Consider the following 26282-nt stretch of genomic DNA (forward strand, 5'->3'; position numbering starts at 1 on the left):
TAAGCAAGATACAATCATATGTTTGTATATGGTAACATTAAAATTAACCCCACTGTACATCATACCTATCTAACTAAATTTAATTATTTAATTTCACATATTCAAACAATCTAATCAATTTGCGTTCAACAATTAAGTTGGTCGAATAGGTATACTATTATATTCATCAATTTGAGCTTCAATTTTTCTCCTTTAAAACTCATGTTATTCATCACAAACATGCTTTGATATTAGGCTTAATGCATATGCGGCCCCCTAAACTTGTCCCTTTTTTTCATTTTGGCGCTTCAATTAAGTGTTGTTCCTATTAAACCCCTGAACTCGTCTTCAAGTACGTCAATCAAACACAATCCGACTTACATAGTATTCTATCTTCAATGTAGCAACACGTTAATATATATTCCAATTTAATTACGCCATCTCTTAGCTAACATTATCACTCGATTGAGAGGGGAAAAAAGAGAAGTTCTTAATCAAGCTGGCAGTAAAAGAGCAGAAACCGAAACATACATGACCTAAAGAATAGTTTACCACATGGCTAAAATATTACTCCACCTTCATTTTCCCAATTTAATTTATGATTCTAACAAAAATCAAATTTGAGGGGTTTGATAGACACACTTGAGGACGAGTTCAGGGGTTCAATAGGAACAATACTTAGTTGAGGTGTCAAAATGGAAAAAAGAAACAAGTTTAGGGGGATGCATATGGCCATATGCACTAAGCCTTAATATTATTTATGACGTTCTACAAAGTTTATACCGATTAACATGAAATAAATGTGCAACGTAAATGTCCGGAAACTAATATCTGAATTAACATATTGAACCAAAAGTTAAATATGAAGGACTGCTTTCACAGTGCAGACTGACAAATAACAATTAAGAGAACCACACAAGATGACACAAAAACTACACATAAATCTGAAAATTAGTTGACAGTGCTACAAACTCTCCTTATGATCCCATTTCGACCAGTGAGGGTTTGAATATCTGCCATTTTAACCATGGCTTTAGCAAAATCCGCGAAGAATGCACGAGTATCATTGCTATATTTAGAAACAATACTATCTGTTGATCCTCTGTTGAAAAGAACTTGATCGGATTGGAGGAGGCCTTTCCTCTGCATTAGATTCTTGAAGTAATTGTTATCAAATTTTTTGTCCGTGACCAAATCGAGTGAGGCCAAATTTCCATTTCCTCCATTTTTAGGACATTGACGTCTTCTAGTGCCAGCAAAACTTGCATCTATATCTGATGCATTATAAATTCTGTTTCGAAATGAAGAACATTTTGATTGGCCTATGGTGTGTGCCCCTGCAAATCATTGAGGTTGATTTACAATAAGAAATTAAATGAGAATGTTACTTGGCAAATGAAATATGTCAACAACATATATATTTCAACTTTTATGGATTTACGTTATATATATTGATAATGAAAAAAGGTAACAGTGTAGTTTAAATTGCTAACCATAATCATTGGATTGGCAATTAATGTTTGTCACGTTAATTTACCTAGATTTACTTAAAATTACTTTATATGTGATCTAATTTTATTACATTTGGCTTTTTATTACATCAGGAGAGGAGGGGTAAAGGAAAAGGCGATGCTACGCTACTAGCGGGATTTGAATTCTTCACCTTAATTGAGAAAGATTGGAACTCACCAAGTGAGTTAGCCCTTAACCCCTATCAGTGATCCTATAAGTGATCTCTTTTACATAAGTGCGTACAACTTAGGTTCAGTGATCCTATAAGTGATCGCATTTACATAAGTGCGTACAACTTAGGTTCAGTGATCCTATAAGTGATCTCATTTACATAAGTGCGTACAACTTAGGTTCGTAACTTAGAACCAGACACCGAGTGAAAAAACAAAAACTTAAATTCAACATAGATAAGTAGATTGCCTAAGTACCTGATAGAGCAACCATGTCCTCTGCACTAAGTCCTTTCTTTGAAAATCTGGATATAAGAGTGTCAAGGCTATCAACGGGACTAGGTATATCAATGTTTGCTAGAGTACGATTTGCCATGGTGGAATCTCTTCTTCCAAGTTTAACCTTCCATGAAGGACCACCAACCTATAGGGTCATGAATTTATAAGTTATATGAATACTAAAGTACATATATATAGATTCTTATATTGTTAGTATATATAATTTAAATTCACTTTGATGACACTTACAGCGGCAGATGCATCTCGTGCTACAATAGTCAAAATGTCTGCACAAGATACTACTCCAGGGCACATTTTCTCGAGCTCCTTCTTTGCGGCATCAACAACATCATAACCTCTTACAAATCCTCGATTAGGTACCGCTGTCTTCTCACTTTTGATATTCGGAGCCTCGTCAAGTAAAATTGATGCATCACAACCCTACAATAGAATTGAAAATTTTAAAAGAATTATTTACTAGTGTTTAGGGTGTTCTATATTTTCATGCCCATGTCTTTGGTTCTCTCTCTCTCTATATATATATAGTTGATAATTTCCTATTCAATCCACCTATTATATTAATAGTCGAGTCAAACCTGTATTGTCAAAAACAAATAATAGACGTAATGATACTTCACAATTACAATTTTAAAATTCTGAATCTGCTTCTCATAAAGAAAAAATAAATGTTAGACGAATTATGTTACTTGGACAAAGCAATCATGGAAATGGAGACGAATGAGAGAAGCTGCCATGCGACGCTCACGTGATACTGCTTGATTCACGACCTTACAAATCGTGCTAAGCGCATTAGGGCATGTTTTTTCGTAAAATGTTGGAGTTAACTGCGCTTCGCAGTGCATAAATATTGAAATCAGTAGGAGAATGCAAATTGCTGTGTAAGCCATCGCTAGAAAAGAGCTAATTGAAGCTCTAAGTTATGTATTTTTAGTACTAATAATTAAAGGTGGCAAGAAAATAGAGTATAAGAGGAGTTGTACAAGAAATGGTGAATGACCGCTTTCTACTTATATAGGTTGCAAAAGACATCAATCATGTTTTTTTTTTTAAAATCAATTGATATTTAAGTACATGCTATATGTCCCAAAAAATGGTAAAAGCATAACCGTATATGGTGTTTATACTAATCCAATAATCATATAATATGACTATATGATACATGTCTTTACAAGTATAATTATTACTAAGTTATAGTTAATTAATACATATTTTCACCTTTATTTATCACTTAGCTATTAGTAAATTACTAATAGGATTTGGTGTTTAATTAAGAGATTCTATGAGATATATCGTAGTGCTCTGTGCTATATTTTATTTATTATGTTCATTTTGAATATTCTTGCATCAGTAAAATAACTGAATAGTTACTAACGGTGCTTGAATAATTAATTAATAAAATGAACAAAAAGAATATGCCTTTTCACATGCACCTCATTTCGTTTCCATATATACTGTAAAGTACGTAGTACTACTATCTTAACTTCAAAGGCTTCCAAGCTGAAAAGGTATACAGCTTGTCTTCCTATATTTTGATTTGTGAACTTGGAAAGTTTTCTTTTTTGACAAACTTTAAGCCAAAAGAAGTAATTTTGCCCATGGAAAAGTTAAAACTAACTTAAAGAGAAAACTGTTCAGAATAATGTCATGTAGATATAGGAGTATCAAGTTCGAAATAACATAATATTATTAAGATTTTTAAGGTGTATATATATTAATTTCGATTTGTTCTATATTAAAAATGTTGGGAGGAGGCATATTTGTGAATCACCCCATGCGAGTTCAATCCGTGTCGTTCGCTAATATAGATGGATCTGGGGTGCTAGGGTGGTTTTGAAAGGACAGCAAAACAAATTAAAGACGTTGCAGGAAACCAATATTTCTATCATTTCTCCCCTCAAATTGTCATTTCGTGAACCGAATTTACTCTCTTGTGCAATCGATTAAGGACAAAAGGGTTATGATGTAAATTAGTTTACATTGCAAAAACCATAATAATCAAGTGTACCTCTGGTTAGGGTGGAGCTACGTTCAATATTCTTTTGCCAAAAAAGTACACTATTGTATATTTATTGCACTTTTTTTGGTTTTTCATACGGCTTTCTGATATTCGCATTGAAGTTCGACTAAATTCGAATTCGCGCAGGAAAGCTCGATATTAAAGAATAATGCGCTTTCTATATTCATTGCTCATGTTCGTATTTAAAATTCATTTCACTCGCCATAAAATGGCAGCCATGTGAAGCATCTTATAATACAAATTACTCCGACAAAATTCAGAACAAATGCTAGAGCAGATATCTTGAAAGAAAGTTTGATTCTAATTAAAGCGATCCAACAAGAATTTCATAAACAAATTGTCACAACTCATGAAATAAAGTTGATCTACCATGAGGCATATATAATGCAATAATGCATGCTGATTTAATTGTCTTTTGTCTAAATTATGCGCAGGTAAAAAAATTAGGTGAAATATTTTTTGTTTGGACATAAAATTTACAGAGTGACTAATAATGTGTCATGGCTCGATCGACACCGAAGATTAACCTTCCACTTATTATAGTTTTTGCGCAATCACGCACCACTCTATTACTTTAATGTGAAATGCCTTTTTGTGATTTTACCGTTATAATTGATAAAATCCAGTAATTATACATGAAATTAATTCTAAAAGTTATTCTAAAGCCCTATTTGCTTTTGTAAGCATAGACATTTTTTGCTTTTGCTGAGAAAAAAAAAACGCGTCTCTGAATAGTTGAAAGAATATTAAACAGGAACTGAAAAAAATTAAATAAGAATGAATTTATATATATATATATAAAGAAAGAGTAACAATATAAGGGAGCAGCTTGGCCAGTTACAATCACAAATGAGGACCATAATCATCACCAACAAGAATTGTGGTGAGATGAATAAGATCCCTTCATCTTTAATAAGAGGTCTCGGATTCGAGCTCTAGTCATGATTATAATCCTCATTTAGAAGCCTAGTGAACCCTCTCAGAGATGGGACCTAGCTGCAATTATTGAAACCCTAATGGACCCTCCCATTACGGGTCTCGTGGGCTAAGTCTACGTTCTCTGTCTCACTAGACCCATAAAGCACATAAAGTGTACAACCCAATATCAATTTTTTTGCGCGGATTCTCCTTCAAATGCACTGGTCTTTAATTTTTGGCCCTCAAATCGCTGGTTTTTAATTTTTGCTCCTGCTTCTCATTTAATGAAATTGGCGGGCCAAAGTACCCCAACCCCTATCTATGATAAGACGCTGGTCTACGAAACCAGAGATTCTGGGTTCGATCCCTAGCAGAGTTGATGAACTTGTTGTTTTTACAAAAAAACAAAATAAGCCGCGAGGCATAAGTTTAGAGTCCCGCATAAGTTATGCAAAAAATGAAGTTATCCGACATAAGTTGTGTAGTAACTAATTCGCTAGGCATAAGTTTAGAGAACTTTTATGTAGGAACCAAGTTATGCCTTGTAAAGCATACTTGTGTTATATTATGATTCTAAACTTTTCTGAAAGAGGTAAGCACAAGGCATAACTTGTGTTATATTATAATGCAAAAATATAAACTTATGCCGGCCAAATTAAGCGCTACACAACTTATGCCGGATAACTTGATTCCTACAAAACTTATGCCGGACAAGGCAAAAGTTTTATAAACTTATGCCTTGCGAAATTAGGTAGTAGATAAGGGCAGGCAGATTTTTTTTTTTCGATGTCAGGGATATTTTCGGCAACTTTTTAGTTACTCAAGTGCCGAAGGGCAAAACTTAAAGACCATCAATTTGAGTGACAAAAATTAAATACCACCCCAAGATAGGGGCCCACATTATAATTGAGATCATATTTATGGACTACCATACAATCCAAAATGGGCAATTTGCACGATTATCCTTCATTGGGGCTGGTCTTTAGTTTTTGGGTCCCTTAAATTGTTGGTCTTTAATTTTTGTCTTTCGCCTAAAATACCTCGAGGTTCTGAGTTCGAGCCCAAAATCGCAAGGTAAGACTTTGCAAAAAGTTCTGCCTTATGCAACAGATTTTGCCTTAAGGCATAATTAAAGTCTGCCGAAGAGGGTAGAACTTTGCTTTATAAGGCAAAATTTTAGTTATGTCTTAAGGAAAAGTTTCTACCTTATGAGGCAGACTTTGCCTTAAGGCATAATTAAAAGTCTACCCCATAAGGCAGAACTTTTCCTTAAGGCATAACTATTTGTCTTATAAGGCAAAGTCTATGTCTTAAGGAAAAGTTATGTCTTATGCGGCAGACTTTGCCTTAAGGCATAACTAAAAGTCTGCCCCATAAGGCAGAACTTTTGCCTTGCCTTGCGAATTTTTTTTTTTTTTGACTAAGCAGGGGTTCGAACCCAGAACCTCAGAATATTTTCGGCCACCTCTTCAAGCGAAGGATAAAACTTAAAGACTATTAATCTGAGGGATAAAATTTAAAGACCACCCCAAAAGAAGGGCAGTCCGCACAAAACATGATCCAAAATTATAAAAATATAAATAAAATATTTTAAATAATTTAAGCCCATCTTTTCAACATAATATTGTATTATTTTGAGGCTACTTTGAATATTTTGTATCATTTGTTATGGTTTAATCACATTTTCATATTGGTTTATGTTATTGTACAGTAATTAATAAGTTCACTGAAGCGAGCTTAACCGTTGGAATCGTTAGATTTATCAACAATCACTCATAAAAATATCTTAAGACAATTTTTTTTCCTTTTTGAATATACTAAACTATATAAATTTCATGTAACCCCTACAAGAAAATCACTATTTTCCCAAGGAATGCTCTCTCTCTCTCTCTCTATATATATATATATATATATATATCAAGAAGGAGGTAATAAAGGTAAAATATTAAATATAGCAGCACATGATCCGCAAAGATGGAATTCAGTAATAAATCTTTGGAAAGGAATAGTAGTAGCAGACTATATAAAGACATATATATATATCCTTGATCATTTTTCGATATTCATTACGGAGAATCTTATTTGGCGCAAAAGTTTGTGTAATATATCACCCACAGAGTTAGTGGCGAGATAAATACTATACTAAAACTAAAAATACTTTTTTCTAAGAAAATCTAAGGAAAACCTAAATATAGTAGACAAAAACTGGCGAGATAAATACTATACTAAAACTAAAAATACTTTTTTCTAAGAAAAACTATGGAAAACATAAATATAGCAGACAAAAAATATTTTTGATATATATTAAATATGTTACCATAGAGTCGGTTGGAAAGTTGTTATGCCAAAAAATTGATTATATATTTAATGATATTCCATAATGGAAAAAAACTGGAGGTCTATATATTAAAATCCTAGTTCTAATTTCTTTCATATCTTTTTTCTTCCTGCTCCATTTCATTGCCGAAACCATCTCTATTGGAGCTTTCCTTCGCCGGACACTGCGTTGCCACAGGCAGGGTGACCACCAATCTTGAATTGCTAATTATCCTTCTCTCTCTTGATTTTGTAGAAACCTACTGATTAGAGTATTTTTTAGTAATTAAAACTTGTAGTTAATAAGTCTTCTTCTAGTTTTTTTATTTTTTTTATTTCATGCTATCCACTATTAAAAAGTTAGATACATTTACAGTCATGTTTTAAAAAAAAAATAAAAAAAAAATTACCGTTGTTGAGTAGTTTATGTCTTATGTGTGACATCCGGATCTAATGAAAAATCTTATTGTAACAAGTTAGGAATCAAATCAAAATATTGGCTCGTGTCCATGTTGCAATTGCATATGAAACGGACATACACCAAGATTTAGAATATGAGCTTTTTAATAAGGATCTTACTTATGTTAGATTCAAAACATTTGTATTTGAGCTTGCTATAATTTCCTATCTAATTAATTATGTTAAGTTTTCTTTTTCATCCTTTTTTTTGAGTATTTCGTCGTCTTCTGTTTTAAGTTTGGATATGAATATATGAATTTTGGAAGTCTTTGCTTATTGTCATGTCCAACCTTAATATGATGCCCAATATTCTATCTTGATCCTATCTTAGTGAATTCAATTTCGCGTTCTTCAAAATATTTTCTATAAGAAGTTCCTCATTTTCTTTCGTGTAATAAGGACAGTTTGGTGATGAACTTGGACTAGGTGCTGGTGAGCAGGATTGTTGGTTTTCTTGGTGAATGAGAAATGTTGGGGCAAAATGGACCAAGAGGTGGGCCTAGTGGTCTCTCCCTTCTTCCCCCTCTTCTTCCTCGCCATCGGTATCCTAAATTCATAATTTAGAGTAACAATTGAATTTGTATAGGGACTTAAGGCCAAGTGCGTTAAAATCGATCAAATAATGAGATAAATGATGCTAACTTGCTATATGGAAAGCAATAATTAGGAGTTAACGAAACCCAACAACCATCCAAATCACGAGCAACTAGTCCAAATTCATTACCAAACTGTCCTCATTACACGAAAGAAAATGAGGAACTTCTTATAAAAAATATTTTGAAGAAAGTGAAATTGAATTCAACAAGGTAGGACCTGTTGGGTTTTGATATTAGTAAATAGGAAATGATGGATGGAAAGTGAAGGGAATGTAAAAGGTCCCTTTTTGCTTTGGTTAAAGCATTTGTTCCACATAGGAAGAAGAGAGGAAAAGAGAGGTGTATATACTACATTACACCTTCTCTAGTTGCTAAAAGGGTTGAGGGGGCAAGGACCCCTCGCGCCGTCGTCGTCGTCGCTCGACCTCGGCATCGGCATTATAATTAATTAATTCCAGATCCTGACCCGTTAGTGACCCGGATCCGCGTGTCTGATCTGCGACCCGTTTCTTCCCGGACTAATTTAAATTTCCCTCCGTTTTATTAAAAAAAAATGTTATTTTCTGAAAGGTTGCAAACCTTTGTGAAAAGCTGCAAACCTTTTCCCAACCAGTGCATTAATGGCTATAAATTCCAGTTAATATTCAGATTATTTCTTACGAATTTTCTGAATTTCTCTATTCTTCTACTCTTTTTAAAAGTTTTCTTTTACTGTGTGATATGCTGCCATTGAGTGGTTCGCCGCTACCAGAATTTGGAGTACTACTATTCTGGTAAGATAATCGTTCTGTCCTGGGAGGGGATATTCCATCAACCTCGAGTACTGTGAGGGGAATAATTTCCTTAAGGACACACTTTGAATTAAGTGAGCTCGATTATATTCGGAAAATATTTTTTCAACACTGTTTCTGTTCATTTTCCAGTTTTTGTAATTTACTGGTTTTAAGTTTTTACAGATTGTGTAATCTGATTTTCCTAAGTGTTTTACACATTCTGAAACTTCATTTAAACTTATACAGATTATTTTGCAAACAGGACCAAGATACAATCTTTGGCAGGCATGAAAATAAGCAAAGACTTCTAAAATTCATGTATTCATATTCATATCCAAACTTTAACACAAAATCACTTGAAAAAGAGCGAAAAAGAAAACTTAACATATTTAATTAGATAGGAATTTATTGCAAGCTTAGGTATAAATGTTTTGAATCTAACATTTCTAAGTGAGATCCTTAATAAAAGCTCATATTCTTAATCTTGGTTCTTATTTAGTTTCATATGCAATTGCAAAATGGACACGAACGAATATTTTGATGTGATTCCTAATTTTTTACAATAAGTTTTTTCATGAAATCTTGATGTCACGCATAAGGCCTAAATGACTCCACTACGATAAAAATTTGATCAAAGAATATGATTGTAAATGTATCTCTTTTCAATATTTGACTCATTAAAAAGTTTTGGCCCTCTCGTCGTGAAAGGTTTGTCCAACTATTTGGCCCTCCTTGTCACGTCCAATGATCGGGAAAAGATGAACAAAGCCCGGAGCCGCACAAGGTGGGTTGGGTTCAGATTTTTGTGGGCTAAGTTCCAACGCACCCCACAACCGTTTTACCCCAACGCACTACTATCAGTTGACACCTAAATTTTGAACTCTCATAATTTATTTTAATTATTCAGGGTCTTTGGATAATAAATAAAATGAGTCATGCATCTTAAAGAGTTTGCATGATTTTTTATAAAATTGTTCAGGTTAACATTTTACTCCTTTAAAATGTTAAAGTGATTTTATGACATTATAAATGATTTATTTATTAATTGGTATTTTATGACATTTATGGAATATTTTACTAGAATTAATCAAAAGCAAAAAAAATTCAAATAATTATTTACTTAATTTCTAAATTGTTAAAAGGTCAAATTAACAAATGATTTATCCCCTTTGAATCCAACGAATCTGAGTGATTAAAAGATTTGACCCTTTTTACCCCTCAATCTCTAATTCTGCGTGTTTGCATAATTGTTTGAAATTAATAAATTGTTTTTAGTGCTTAATTAGGCTAATTAATCAATTAGAGGAACATTATCGCAAAATTGATTTTTAATCATTTAATTGTTTACATTGTGGCCACAATTGAATTAGTCAATTCATGATTTAAGACAATTGGGGTCATTTGTGCAAAATTAGCCCTTAAATGACCTTAATTGAAATGACCAAACTCATTGGCAAATCAATTGAGGCCATTAGTGCAAATCTAGCTTTAATTAGCTAATACGGATAAATAAGCTCATGATTGAGATAATTGATGAGCTTAAGACCAATTAGGGACATTATTTCAATTAGCCAAATATGGTCATAATTGAAACGGTTAAATTGGATTTAAAAATCAATTGAGGCTATGCTTGCAAAATTGAACTTATTAGCCGTTTATAAAATTAATTACGTCCTAATTTGTTTATAATTAAATACTATGGTCAATAATTGGTTGTTTAAAGTGTTTGTCTATTTTGTTAAATTAATCGTCCTACCCCTATAAGCGTATATACACCCATTATGCATGAATATACACATATGACATACATAGGGAAAAAAAGGCCATGTTCGTGTCTTTTAAAATTGGACCAGGCCTAGTCCAATAATGGACCGACCCAGCCAAAGATTAATCAGCAATAAGGGAGGGGAATGCAAACTTATATTCCCTCATTTTACAAACACGCGTACCAAATGACCCCTACCCCCAACCCCTTCTCTCTCTTCCTCTTTTATGCTAAACCCTAGCCGACGCCTATATTCTCCCTCTCTCTCACATCTAAAAACGGTAAAAATGCAGAGAGCCTAGAAAATGCACAGTTTTTGCATAATCATTTTTATGAAACAATCAATTTCTTCAAGTTTTATTTTCACTCGAATTTCTCCCAAACGCGGTAATCACCCTTTTCTTTTACTTTTCTTTTGAATTACTTAGTCAAAAAGTTGATCTTTTCTATTTTATTTGTAGTACTAGGTTCGTATTTACTCAAACCTCATTGGTTGAAGGTGAATAGGTCGGATTGACTTCAACAGGACTCAGATCTGACCATTCATTAATGGTTTGAGTCAATCTAGGCCGTAAATAACATTTGCAAGGGTTAATTTCAGGAAAAGTAGTTTGTCCCACATGGTTGGTTTGTTTCTTTGTATGAATTTTGGGGTTCTATAAATAGAACCCCAACCCTCACTTTAAAAAAAAAAAAAGTTTGAACATCCATAGCTTTAACTTTGAGTGAACAAAACTCAAAATTTTGAGCTTTAGTTAAAAAAAAAATTAAAGACTTAACTGCTAAGTGGAGTCTTCTAGTCCAAATATTTATTTACTTTTCCTCTTGTGTGGTGGAGTGCGAGAATTGGAAGCACAAAGGCTCCAAATCCATTCTTGTTCGCGGCTGCGCAAACAAAAGGTAACCATTTATCTTGTTTTTGATCTTTGAGTTTGTAGTTTGCAGTTCTTATTTAGTTATGTATGTGGCATGTTCCGTTAGGGAGTTGCTTAGGATAGGCATTAGCTCATTTAGATATAATTCTTGCCTTAATATGTACTAGAAATCAAATTGGCTATCCTACTATCATGCTTATGTGGAAATCTGACTTAGCTGTTCAAATGATGAGTCCGGAACAAAAATGACCCCCAAAAAAATCTTTTGAACCAAAATACCCCAATAAAAAAAGTGACAAAAGTACCTTTAGCGCAGTAATTTACTGCGCTAAAGACCTTAACGGTAACGACGCGGTTAAGTCCTTTAACGCAGTAAAATACTGCGTTATAGAACCAGTTAAACTTTTTTCTTACAACACAGTAAAACACTACGTTATAGAAACAGTACCAAAAAAAAAATTGGCCAACTTTTTTTTTTGCAACACGTTGTTTTTTTTTTCATACTTTGACCAATGATTAATCGTGTGTCAAGACTCCGAAACGTCAATATTTTATATAGAACCTGATTTTTTTCTGCGTACAATAATGTAGGCTCAATACATCAAGGATCCGTAAACATTTGGATCGTCATTTTAGGGGTTGAAAAGGTGCCCGAAGTAAGTTTAGTTTGAAAACTTTAGGTTTAAGTGTTCTATATACATAGACGTCCATTTTTGTTTGAAAACTTGTTGTCATTAGCTTAAAGTTTTTTATTTTTAGGGTCTTTATTTGGGTGTGTTATTTTTTAAAGCGTAACTTTATTTCGAATATATGCGGTTTTTTGAGCTAAGACGTCTGATTTACACGATTTTTTTTCTAACATATTTAAAATAAAGTTACGCATTAAAAAATAACACACTTAAAGGAACACTTAGTATTTTTTTTCCATAAAAAGATCGCAACATCTTATTTTAATAAATCTTTTCTTTGCAACACTTAGTGTTTTTTTCATACTTTGACCAACGATTAGTCGTGTATCAAGAATCTGAAACGGCAATATTTTATATAGAAACTGATATTTTTTTCTGCGTACAATAATGTAGGCTCAATACATCAAGGATACGTAAACGTTCGGATCGTCAATTTGGGGGTTGAAAAGGTGCCCGAAGTAACTTTTGTTTGGAAACTTTAGATTTAAGTGTTCTATTTTTATAAGGTTATTTTAGTCAACTTTATATGTCGAGAAAATTAGTCAGCTTTATTTTTGAAAATTGAAATCACAAAAGTGAAATTGACATTCACAACTAAATTGTTCCGGAATTTTTACGTTGAAATCTATTGCGTATCGTCATATTATAAGTAAAGAAAACTAAAAACTTCATGACAATTTGGGAGAAAACTGAAATTGAATAGGATAACAAGTGTTTTTTAAAAATCGGCTCGGCCAAACCGCAGTTTGTCCGCATAGATCTCGAAAAAATACGCAAGTTAAAAAAAAATGCGTAAAACGGACGTCCGAGCTCAAAGTTATAACCATCTAAAGTTTGACCACTTTACAACTAGTTTTTCTCCCTATATTTTTTAGAATTAGATTTATATTCAAAATAAAGTTATGTCTTGATTAAAAAATAACACGCTTAAATCAAAACCTTAAAAACTAAAACACTTAAACCTAAAATTTCCAGACAAAACTTTCTTCGGGTACCTTTTCAATCCCTAAAATGACGATCCGAACGTTTACGTATCCTTGATCTTTTGAGCCTACATTATAGTACGCAGAAAAAAATATCAGGTTCTACAAAAAATATTGACGTTTCGGAGTATTGATACACAACTAATCGTTGGTTAAAGTATGGAAAAAACACTAAATGTCGCAAAGAAAAGATTTATTAAAATAAGATGTTGCGATCTTTTTATGGAAAAAAAACACTAAGTGTTCCTTAAGTGTGTTATTTTTTAATGCGTAACTTTATTTCGACTATGTTGAAAAAAAAATATCGCATAAATTGGACGTTCGAGCGCAAAAAACCACGTATATTCGAAATAAAGTTACGCTTTAAAAAATAACACACTTAAATCTAAACCCTAAAAATAAAAAACTTTAAGCTAATGACAACAAATCTTCAAACAAAAATAGACGTCTATGTATATAGAACACTTAAACCTAAAGTTTTCTAACAAAACTTACTTCGGGCACCTTTTCAACCCCTAAAATGACGATCCGAACATTTACATATCCTTGATGTATTGAGCCTACATTATTGTACGCAGAAAAAAAATATCAGGTTCTATATAAAATATTGACGTTTCGGACTCTTGACACACGACTAATCATTGGTCAAAGTATGGAAAAAAACACTAAGTGTTGCAAAAAATAAAGTTAGACAATTTTTTTTTTGTACTGTTTCTATAACGTAGTATTTTACTGCGTTATAGAAAAAAAATTAACTGGTTCTATAATGCAGTATTTTACTGCGTTAAAGGACTTAACCGCACCGTTACGATTAAGTCCTTTAGCGCAGTAAATCACTGAGCTAAAGGTACTTTTGTCATTATTTTTTTGTTGGGGTATTTTGGTTCGAAATGTTTTTTTTTTGGGTCATTTTGGTTTCGTTCTCTCAAATGATTGACTCAAAATGACTGTTTGAGTACTGGTTTAGACTATGTGAGTTGTTTGACACTACTATCCCTAAAACTAGGAGTCTGTGAAATGTTATTTGATTATGTGTACTCTTAATGTGATCAGTGATGCTTAATGACCTAAAGGACCTCTGGTGATTGTTGTGATGACTTTGTTTAGAATTATGATAGCTCCAATACATTGACCATGGAATCTTGATGATACAATGTAGATAAACTGAGGTGTCCATGAGGAATTTGGTTTATAAGGCTTGTTGTTCTATTGTTCTTAAATACCCTAACCTGAGACTTATATATTGTTCTTGGCCTGAATCTGCCTACTCATTTATCATGTTGATTTGTATGAACTATTGCTGAGATAAATAAGAGAGTTTGATTAGGATAAAACCAGATCTAGTAAAGTCTAAGCCTACTTGTAAAAGTCTTATAATGTGACTAAATAAGGCTTAACTTGTTTCAAAGCATGTGTTAGTTTATCTTAATATGTCTGCATCTGAGTCTAATAAGGTGAAAAGGTCTTAATGAGTTAGGTTATCATCCTAATCTGTGCCATGTTTGAGCTTTCTACTGAGAAAAGTGTGTGAAAGGTTTGATAGCCCCTGATGCATATCTGGCTATTTTATCTCTTTTATATGCCATGGTGAAATTGTTTCCTAAGTCTTGTTCTTATTAAGTGGGGTCTGTTTAATTGTTCATAAGGGGTTTTCTATGTGAGTGCTCTGGGGTCTGTTTAACTGTGCATAAGGGGTCTTATATGTGAGTGTTGTGGCTGTCTTGATGTCTTCTCCATGAGTGATACAATACTGCGCATAGTGTGATCCTGGCCATGTACTTAGCACTCAATTGAGAATGATTAAATGATATGATTTTATATAACCATGGTATAGTTACATGTATGATAAGTTCAGTAAATATAAACTAACCGGGGTCCTTTATTTATTTTTTCTCCTCCCTCCACTGCATGGCTGCTTGGTCGAGTCAAAGCTAACCTGTTGGACCAAGGCCCAACAGGCAATTCTTTCGCGTTATTATCGAGTCCAGTGAAGAAAAGGGAAGCAAATATTATAGTAAACTTTACTTGGCATAGCTTAGTATGTTATATATTTATGGAACATAACTATACTTTTTAATAATTAAGTTTAATAGCTATAATATTATATTTTTACAACTTATAGCTATCCACTTTTCTACCAATTAACTTACCACTCCCCACACTCCTATTTTTTAGTTGCACACTTTCTCTCTCTCCCCTTTTCCTAAATATATGTTTCTAACTCCCATCTCCCCTAATTTCATGCTTTTCAAATCAGTTTCTGATTTCTTTCACTTCCTATTTTTACTCTATAGTAACTGCTCATTAATTTCAACCTTTTACCGTCAAAATTCAATTCTATTTCCTAAAATATGTAAGATTCTCTGTTATTTTTGTGTTCTCCCTCATCATCTTTGTTTCTTTTTGGGCTTTACTAAGCCACAAATTTCATCGTCCCTGTATTCAGTGGAAGTTTAAAGTTTTTTTTTTTGTTTTTTGTTTTGAGGGATCCATGTATCATTCATCCTCGTGTCGTTTTAGACCACCGTCTTCTCCGGCGTGATCTGACCGGCGTCAGTCGTCTTCTCTTTTCCGGTAAGATCTGTAGCAATTGCATGGTCAGATCTGTAGCAATTACAAAGACCAGCTTATTTGACACGGTCAGATCTGTAGCAATTAAAAAAATCAGCCTATTTGAATAGAAAATATTAAAGACCAAATCATTTAACCGCCATGACTGTTCCTAGATGCCCTCCGCCACTGGCCACCGGAATTTTTGAATATAGATCTGAAATTTTTGTTATTGGACAAGAGTAAAAATGTTCATGTTCTCCAAGCGGTATTTTTTCTTATTAATGACCCTATTTTCACTTCACCAAATATGTATTTTACTTGCATTTTAAGTATATTTTTATCGTACTTTTCAATGAACTTCAGCTAATTCCCGTTTTTTCAATTCACCATATCTATATTTTGCATACATTTTAAGTATATTTTTGTCGTATTTTTTATTATTTCAATTAGTTTATGTTTTGAACTTCAGTTAATTCCTGTTTTTTCAATTCACCAGATCTGTATTTTGCGTACATTTTAGTATATTTTTGTCATATTTTTTATTATTTCAATTAGTTTGTCTTTTTAGTTGTGTGTTATATATTTTTTCTACCTAATTTGTTACTTGTAAATTTATGCGATTTGGAATTTGTGTTTAATTTTTATCAAAGTATATTTTGTAGTATATATTCAGTGTTTGAAGTGTATTTTTACAGCACAATCATACACTGTTGTAGTGACAACCACAATGCATTTGACATTGATATATTTGCATTATATTTATAGTATATTTTCAGTATATCTTTAATGTGTTGTTATTTATTATGATTAATTTGTTATTTTTTCATGTTTTGTTAATGTAAAGTTTCAGTATATCTTGACGCATTCCAGCTGAAATTGATGCAAAGTTTCTCCGTATGAGATACGACGCAACCCTGAATGCATTTATTGATAACGAGAAACCACCAATACCTGTCAAGGCTACCGTTGATTATGCTGCAGTGATTTTAGTAGATGTTGAGGAGTAGATTTGTAGACAGAACAGTCTATGTTTTAAGTTGCTTCTTTTTTTCTCCAACTTTTTTTTTATGTATAACATCACTATTGCGACATTATTTTTATGAAGATTTTAGAAGAAGTTTTATGTATTTTGGTAATGATCCCGCTTGTTGTATAGTCTAATCGTAGATTTGAATTCTGTTTCTATTACATTTATATTTTGCTTGTATAGTTAATGCTAAAAAATTACAAATTGCATTTCAATATGAAGTTTGTATTTCCTACATGTATTCACTATATTTTATTGATGAATCAAGAAGAGTTCCATGCATTTTCTCTATATATTCATGGTACAATTGAATTCATTATTTAACCATAAAATCTATTTTTCTGTACAATATACTTCAAAAATTAAAGAACAATTTTAATACTTCTAAAATACATACAAAATACAAGTGAAATATATTGTAAATATATTCATTACGATTCAAATCTTACGGATCAATTAGAATACACTAAAAAATATAATCATAATACGGATAAAATACAGTGAATCAAAAGTCACCCTTAGGGATTAAAGTTTTTTTATGGAGTCTCCCATCTTATTAAAGTTACTAAATAATATTCAATATCAGCTTATTGCACTCAATAACTAATATTTTTTGTAACGAACATTTTGATTTTTAATAACGAACACAAAATCGATGGTCATAGCATCAGGAGACAATCTCAACTTGTCATTATGCAATTCAGTTGATGAACAATTCAAGCTTTGCGTGATTTATGGAACATTAAAAAGAGATTTTTTTGTAGTTATTGATGAGCCGCGGAATTACGGCACATTCAATGCTCGTTCCTTAAGATTTTGTGGCTCTTCAAGCATTCTTGGTTTTACTTTTAGCATGTTTTTGTGACTTTGTAGGGAAAAATATTGGGAGAGCAGAACGGAACAAAATGAGGCAAAACAGGACAAGGACACACTGCACAACATGCGAACCCCATGTCATGCCTGCGTTCCACAATTACACCACAAAGTGTGACAGGCCACTGAAGAAAAAAGATGAAAAGTTGCTCAATCTGCGAGGCCAACATGCGACTCGCATGTTCAACCTGCGGTACAACAACTACACCGCAAAGTGTGACAAGCCACTGAAGAAAAGAGATGAAAAGTTGCGCAATCTACGAGGCCAACATGCGACTCGCATGCTCAACTTGCGGTGCAACAATGATCAGGCAAACTGTGCCAGAAATCTGGGAAGCCTGAAAGCAAGAGCACAATGTGCGGCTGCTGAGCACGATTTGCGTCTCGCATGTTTGTTTTGCGACACACTATGCGAGACGCATGTTGCATCTGCAGGGTTATTTTTGTCTAAACTTTGTGCACGTTTTTTGGGAGATATAAATACTCACCTAGGGTTCTGAAAAAGACATTCACTGCACTTAACATTGTCTTTTTGTGGAGGAAACATTTATGATTGGTTGTTGAAGCTTTAAAGGAGAATCTTGCACTTTATTTTGTGGCTTTTCCCAAAAAACTTTGTAAGCATTATGGCTACATTATTTATCTTTGTTTCTTTCTTAATACAAATGTCTAGCTAATCTCACTAGCTAAGGTTGTGGGACCAAATGTGTTAGTTATGTAATTGAGTTTCATATTCATACCTCATTTATATGTTAATGATGCATTCTATCTACTCTTCGTATCTTAACATCTCTTGATGGTTGCAAACATCATTTGTGCCTAATCACTTTCACCTTGCTTGAGAAAGAAGGTGGAAGTTAGGAAAAGGGTTAGATAGCAAGAATCTGGGTCAATAAACCCATCTAATAGCCTGAGCTAGAGATAGGATGGCTAACTTGTAGCGTATTGAATGTTTACTTGGTTCACATTCTAAGGCTTGAGAAAGCTTAGTAATGATATTTATTAATTTGGTCGAAAGACTTTTAATAAACTTAAACAATCTATCGTTAATCGCATCTCAACGTTCGAAGAGGTTAAATTGATACCCACTCGCATTACTTTCCATTGGAACTGCAACATTAGTCCCTCTCTTTAATAGTTTACATCTCACTACAATACCATTTAATTGTTAGTGACCAAACATCAAACCCAATATCATTATATCCCCCTCGCCCTTGAACTATAGACTAATAGTCGGGTGCTACACTTATTAAGTACATTTCTTCATTGTATTCTCTGTGGGATTCGACCCCAACCTCGTTGGGTTCTATATTTGACAACGACCCCTTACTCCTGATATCAAAGGTGTAATTTGGGCATATCAAATTTTGGCGCCTTTGCCGGGGAATACGGTCTAGAAATTTACTAACTAGTGTAAAACTTTACTTTTAGTCTTTATTTCTTTTCTTATTTCCTTTTTGTTGTTGTGTGTTGTGCAGGCAATATGGATGAGGATGGTATCCCTGTCCAAAATCCACCAGTAGCGGTTGGTGAAGAAGCTGCGGGGACAGGCTATGCAGCCGCAATTCAGCCCCCGCCTTTAATTGGAAACTCGAGTTTCCATGTAAGCAACACAATACTGCACCTGCTCAACACTAAGGGCCTGTTCAATGGTCTACCCAAAGATGACCCGAATAGGCACCTTAGGAACTTTCTAGGGGTCTGTTCCACCAATGTGCATCCAGGAGTCTCAGTTGAAGCAGTCAAGCTACGGCTCATCCCGTACTCCCTAACGGGGAAAGCCACGGCTTGGTTAGATGATCTCCCGTCCGGGTCCATCACTACTTGTGAGGAATTGACCGAAGCATTCCTCAAGAAGTTCTTCCCTCCATCGCGGATGCTACAACTCCGTGACGAAATCAACAACTTTCGTCATCTTCCTGATGAGGCTCTCCATGAAACTTGGATTCGTTTTAAAAAGAAAGTCAAAAGCTGTCCTAAGCATGGGTTGCCCGATGGTGTGCTTCTACAAACATTTTATAGGTCTCTAGATTCGGTCAACAAATCAGTGGCGAACAACATTGCAGAGGGGTCTATTATGGATAATTCTTATGCCACCGTTTGTGAATTGTTGGATAAATTGACCAAGACTAATGAAGCATGGCACACTAGGGATTCGGAAGTGGGTGGAGGAAGTTCCTCCAAAAATGTGCTCACTCGTGAGATGATTAAGAAGGAGGAAGAGAGAGATGAGTCCATGGCCAAACTTGTCACCCAAATGGACCTTCTGACAAAACATGTAATGGGTGCCGGAAGCAAAAAGGTGAACTGTAATAACCCATTTTTTTAAAATAAGGGTTTGTTTGGTAATTTTTGCTAAAAAAGAATTAAAAAGAAAATAAAAAAGAAGGAATTTAGTGGGCCAAGCCCAAAAAGGAAAAGAAAAAAAAATTAAAAGGAAGGTCCGAAGCCCCAAATTGAATGAAAGGAGAAGAATGATTTTAAAAGAAAAAAAGAAGCTACTGTAGCAGAGGCAGAAAACGTAGAAGCAGAAGAGGAAAAAAAAAACGCAGTAGAAGAAAGGGAGAAAAAGAGAGGAAGGGAGAGGAGAAAAATAAAGATTTTCCACCCAACTCATCAAGGTAATGACTCTAATCTTTTATTTAAGTTTGTTACATAATTATGGGTGAATCTTTATGGTGAAAACATGGGGATATTTTGAGGAATTGAGAAAGTTTAGCTCTAGGGTTTTTCAATCAAATCATTGATTTAAAAGGGTAAATATTGTCGGATTTTAGATTTCTATATATCGTTGGAATCCTCTCGTTAAGGCCTTCCCGAAAACATATGTCTTGTTGGGTTTTGAACATATTGACCAGAGGACGTTTTCGTCCTTTAAAATTTGACTTTAACCGGTTAAGCCTCTAAAAAAATAGAAGTGGTTTACCCTAAGGGTTTTGACCATTCTAAATCCGTTTTTGTGTAGTTTGAGGCAATCTGGAGACTCGAGAAACGCAGTTTTGAATTATTGGAAAGTGTGCTTGAATTGTGAATTTGAGGTAAGTGAGACTTTAAGCTTTGGGTACTTGCTTTTCAAAATCCGTTTTAAAAATATGTTTTGTCTGCCTAGTCCATGTGTTGGGGCAAGCGTGTGCTTGGCAGAATCGGTGGTTCTTAAGGCCAGCCGCATATACTTTATTTTCAAATACTCTAAAACTCTATTTATAAATTGTTTCGTAATATGATACGGCTGTGAGCCATGATATTGAGGCATTGTGTATGCTTCTCTTAGCATTGTGTATGCTTCTTGATGATATTGGGGCATTGTGTATGCTTCCCTTAGCATTGTGTATGCTTCCTGACATATTTGGCACATTGTGTATGTTGCCGTGAATTCATAGTGTTGACTAATTCTTTAATTGCCACTTATGACGGTTCGTAGTGTAAATTGTGTTGAGATATATAATATAATTGATAAACAGTGGTTTGGACCTTGGTTGCTATTATATAATGATATATTCATGTACATAATATTTTTGTGCTTGTTGTGTGTTTGTATTTTCTAACACTTGTTCTAGGGGTATTTGAAGTGGCGGGTCGTGGATCGTACTGGGTTATATTTATGTATAACTCGCTCCTTACCTGCATGTCCATGCAGATACTGTTGTTGAGAACGAGGCTGGTAATTGAAGACTTCGTGAGTGGACACTGTTGCTGAGGTGAGCCACCGCATAGTTCGTGGAGGCAGTCATTTCAGCTTTATCTAGTTTGTTTCTAGTTATTTCTTTTATTTTAGGTTTACATGTCCGACACTCAAACTCATTTAACTCTGTTAGATGCTCCATGGTCTTAGCGTGGGATGTGGGCTAGAGATTCTTTTATCTAGCGTTGATTGGTTTTCATAAATCAATTATGGATTTGGTTGGTGACTATTTTGTATTTTTATCATTAATAACGTTATTGGAGCTGCACTTATTTTCTTTTAGTGCTTTTGTAAATGATTAAGAGTATGATATATGGTTCGCCTAGCGGGTGGTGTTTGCTGGGTGCCAATCACGTCTAGCGGGTATTTTGGGACGTGACATGAACGCGGTAGAATCGTGTGAAGGGGGTCCTCCGGATGAGCAATATTTCCAAATGTATGATGAGGAGGTAAGTTATGTCAACAATCTGAGGGAGGGTTCCCGTCCGAACTATCATGGTCCAAGTCAAGGATATTGGCGGCAAGGTCAAGGGAATCAAGGTTGGAACAAAGAACAAGGTCACTCTAATTGGAGAGATAATCGTGACAACAATCAAGGGGGTTACAATAGCAATTACAACAATCATCGGAGCACAAATCCGTATGTCCCTCCAAAGGGAAATCAACCAAGCTCTAGTCAACCTCCCACTAGCCATCCCGCTAGTTCAAAAATTAAAGATATGTTGTCAAGGGTGTTGAAGAAAGTGGAATCCACTGGCACCTTTTGCAAGGAGACTAGAGATAAGGTTAAATCCATGGGTCAAGTTGTGAGCTCACACTCCACCTCCATTAAACAATTGGAGTCTCAACTTGGCCAAATCTCAGCAATCCTAAACCAAAGGCAAAAAGGCTCACTCCCCAGTGACACAGTTGCAAATCCAAGGAATTATGGTGATCATAGATGCAATGCAATTACTACTAGGAGTGGCAAAACAATTGGGGAAAAGGCGTTAGTGAAAGAGAATGTGTTGGGTGATGAAGAAAAAATAGTTGAAGAACCCATGGTTATTGAAGAAGAAGTGAACCCAAAGAATATGCGGGCTAGTATTGAAAAGCCCATTGTTAATGAGGACCTTCCGGAAATCAATGATGCTTCGAAAAGCAAGGAAGCGGCGGAGGAGGTACCAAGGGCTTCACCGCCAGTTATGAGGCCTCCCCCTCCTTTTCCCCAACTATTGGCAAAGAAAGAGGACGATGGAAAATTCCTCAAGTTCATCGAACGATTAAAGGGGCTCTCAATAAATATTCCATTGGTTGAGGCACTTGAGCAAATGCCCAGTTATGCGAAGTTCATGGAAAATCTCGTGACCAAAAGAAGGAGTCCTGACATTGAAACATTTGGGGGCACTCATCATTGTAGTGCAATCGTCACCAAAGCTTTGGTGCACAAAAAAAGAAGATCCCTGAGCGTTCACAATTCCATGCACCATCGGAAAATACAAGTTTGCAAAAGCCTTATGTGATCTTGGAGCAAGCATCAATTTGATGTCGCTATCTATATTCAACAAGTTGGGATTGGGCACTCCCCGTCCCACCACGATGAGATTACTTATGACGGATAGGACCGTAAAGAGGCCTATTGGTATTCTTTATGATGTGCTTGTGAGAGTGGATCAATTTATTACCGATTTTGTGATCTTGGATTGTGAAGTTGACTTTGAAGTTCCCATAATCTTGGGAAGACCATTCTTAGCTACAGGGCCTGCCCTCGTGGATATGGAGAGAGGTGATCTAAAATTTAGGATGAATGATGAAGAGAACACTTTCCATATTTGCAAGTCAATGAAACAACCGGCGGATATGAGTGTTGTGTGGGTTATTTATACAATTTATGAAGCAATAGAGACAACCATAGAACATGAGCATATAGCTGATATGTTGGTTGCGGTGATAATGAACTATGAAGGGGACAATGAAAAAGAATTTGAGGAGACGGTCAATGCATTGATTGGAATGGGGTCTTACCACCTCAATCCAAAGAAACTTGATCTTGACTTGGAAAATCGAGCAACTCCTCCTGCAAAACCTTTAATTATTGAGCCTCCTACTTTGGAACTCAAACCTCTTCCTTCACATTTGAGGTATGAGTTCCTTGGACCCAACAACACATTGCCCGTGATTATATCTGCTAGGTTGACGGATGAGCAAAGAGAGAGGTTGATGGTGATCTTGAGAAGATACAAAAAAGCTATTGGGTGGAGTATTGCGGATATCCAAGGGATTCCGCCCAGTATTTGTACTCATAAAATTCATCTTGATAAAGAATGTGAGCCAAGCGTTGAACATCAAAGGAGGTTAAATCCTCCTATGCAGGAGGTTGTAAAGGTTGAGATAATCAAGTGGTTAGATGTCGGGGTTATGTACCCTATATCGAATAGTTCATGGGTGAGCCTGGTTCAATGCGTGCTCAAAAAGGGAGGGATCACCGTGGTTGCGAATGATAAAAATGAGTTGATTCCCACTCGCAAGGTTACCTGATGGCGGGTTTGCATGGATTATTGGAAGCTGAATAAGTGCACCAAAAAGGACCACTTCCCAATGTCATTCATGGATCAAATGCTTGATAGGCTTGTGGGAAGGGATTATTATTGCTTCCTTGATGAATATTCGGGGTACAACCAAATCACCATTGCCCCCGAAGATCAAGAGAAAACCACTTTCACTTGTCCTTATGGGACCTTTGCTTTCAAGAGAATGCCCTTTGGGCTATGTAATGCACCTGTAACATTTCAATGTTGCATGATGTCTATCTTCTCCGACATGGTTGAGGAGTCCATTGAAATTTTCATGGATGACTTTTCCGTGGTGGGGGACTCCTTTGATGAATGCTTGGAGAATCTTTTACAAGTATTGAAACGGTGTGAAGAGATAAATCTGGTTCTAAATTAGGATAAGAGTCTCTTCATGGTTAGAGAAGGCATTGTCTTAGGGCACAAGATTTCGGAAAAGGAGCTTGAGGTTGATCAAGCTAAAATTGAGGTTATTGTCAAGCTTCCTCCCCTAGTCTCCGTTAAAGGCGTTCGTAGCTTCCTTGGGCATGCCGGGTTTTATAGAAGATTTGTCAAGGATTTCTCGAAAATAGCCAGCCCTCTATGCAAATTGTTGGAGAAGGATTCGAAGTTTGTATTTGATGATGCTTGCTTGAAGGCATTTGAGGTTTTGAAAGAGAGACTCACATCGGCTCCTATCATCATTGCCCCATATTGGTCTCAACCCTTTGAGTTGATGTGTGATGCAAGTGGATTTGCCATGGGGGCTGTTCTTGGTCAAAAGCGTGATAAAATCTTCCACCCAATTTACTATGAAAGCAAGACTCTAAACGGTGCCCAAATGAATTACACTGTCACAGAACAAGAGTTGCTTGCTATTGTGTTTGCTTTCGAGAAGTTCCAGGCTTATTTGTTGGGAACCCATGTGATCGTTCACACCGATCATGCAGCTCTACGTTACCTCATGACAAAGAAATATGCAAAACCGAGGTTGATACGTTGGGTCCTTCTCTTGCAAGAGTTTGACTTTAAAGTCAAAGATAGAAAGGGGTGTGAAAATCAAGTGGCGGACCACTTGTCTCGTCTTGAAGAGGGTGGGTGTCCACTGGATGGCCTAGAAATCAATGAGTCATTTCCGGATGAGTAAGTAATGGCGTGGTCGCATGACATGATCCCTTGGTATGTCGATTTTGCTAACTTTCACGCAAGTGACATTATGCTGAATGATTTGAACTTCCATCAAAAGAAGAAATTTTTGAGTGATGTCCGGAAATATTATTGGGATGAGCTATATCTGTTTCGGGTTTGCGCCGACAACATCATAAGGCGGTGCATTCCCGAAGTGGATATGATTCCAATCATTGAGGCTTGTCATTCATCACCCGTGGGGGGCATCATAGTAGCTCAAGAACGGCAGCCAAGGTTTTTCAAAGTGGTTTTATTGGCCGACAATTTATCAAGATGCTCATGACTTTGTAAAAGCTTGTGATCAATGTCAAAGGCATGGCGGCATATCAAGAAGGCATGAGCTACTAATGACACCGATTCTCGAAGTTGAATTGTTCGATGTATGGGGCATTGATTTTATGGGTCCATTTGTAAGCTCATACAGCAACAAGTACATTCTTGTGGCAGTAGACTACGTGTCCAAATGGGTGGAAGCCGTCGCGCTCCCCAACAATGAAGGAAGAAGTGTCACTGCATTTTTGAAAAGGTATATTTTCTCAAGGTTCGAAACTCCAAGGGCAATCATTAGTGACGGGGACTCTCATTTCTGCAATCGGTTATTCAAGACTCTTCTTGAGAAGTATGGAGTCAAGCATAAAGTTGCCACCCCGTATCATCCCCAAACAAGTGGCCAAGTTGAAGTTTCAAATAGAGAGATCAAGAGCATACTTTCCAAAACAGTGAGTGCTAACCGGACTGATTGGTCAAAGAAATTGGATGATGCTCTATGGGCATACCAAACAGCCTACAAGACCCCAATTGGCATGTCTCCATATCAATTGGTGTTTGGAAAAACTTGTCATCTTCCGGTGGAACTCGAACATAAGGCATTGTGGTTCTTGAAAAAGTTGAATCTAGAATGGGGTGATGCCTCAAACTTGAGGTTGGAGCAACTTAATGAGCTCGATGAATTTCGATTTAGAGCATATGCGAGTTCTTCTCTCTACAAGGCCCGCATGAAACACTTCCATGACAAAAAGATCTTGCCAAGAGAATTTAGCCCCGGGGACCGTGTATTGTTGTTTAATTCAAGGCTCCGG

General features: G+C 35.4%; 1 protein-coding gene and 1 long non-coding RNA gene across 3 annotated transcripts; one reads left to right on the forward strand and one right to left on the reverse strand.

Moving 5' to 3' along the window:
- Positions 1-930: 930 nt before the first annotated feature.
- LOC132613417 (lignin-forming anionic peroxidase-like) lies at positions 931-1935 on the reverse strand. Its single transcript, XM_060327439.1, has 2 exons — positions 1920-1935; positions 931-1316 (listed from the first exon to the last, which is right to left on the reverse strand). The coding sequence occupies exons 1-2, from the start codon at positions 1933-1935 to the stop codon at positions 931-933; spliced, it is 402 nt and encodes a 133-aa protein (XP_060183422.1).
- Positions 1936-10995: 9060 nt separating this feature from the next.
- On the forward strand, positions 10996-17041 carry LOC132616059 (uncharacterized). 2 transcript variants are annotated; one of them, XR_009572969.1, is made up of 3 exons: positions 10996-11705; positions 15838-15926; positions 16750-17041. It is a non-coding gene; the product is annotated as an uncharacterized LOC132616059 (long non-coding RNA). The 2 variants fall into 2 exon arrangements; XR_009572968.1 differs by lacking the exon at positions 15838-15926.
- Positions 17042-26282: the final 9241 nt, after the last annotated feature.

The sequence above is a fragment of the Lycium barbarum genome, chromosome 10, assembly GCF_019175385.1.
Source record: "Lycium barbarum isolate Lr01 chromosome 10, ASM1917538v2, whole genome shotgun sequence".
NCBI lineage: Eukaryota > Viridiplantae > Streptophyta > Magnoliopsida > Solanales > Solanaceae > Lycium > Lycium barbarum.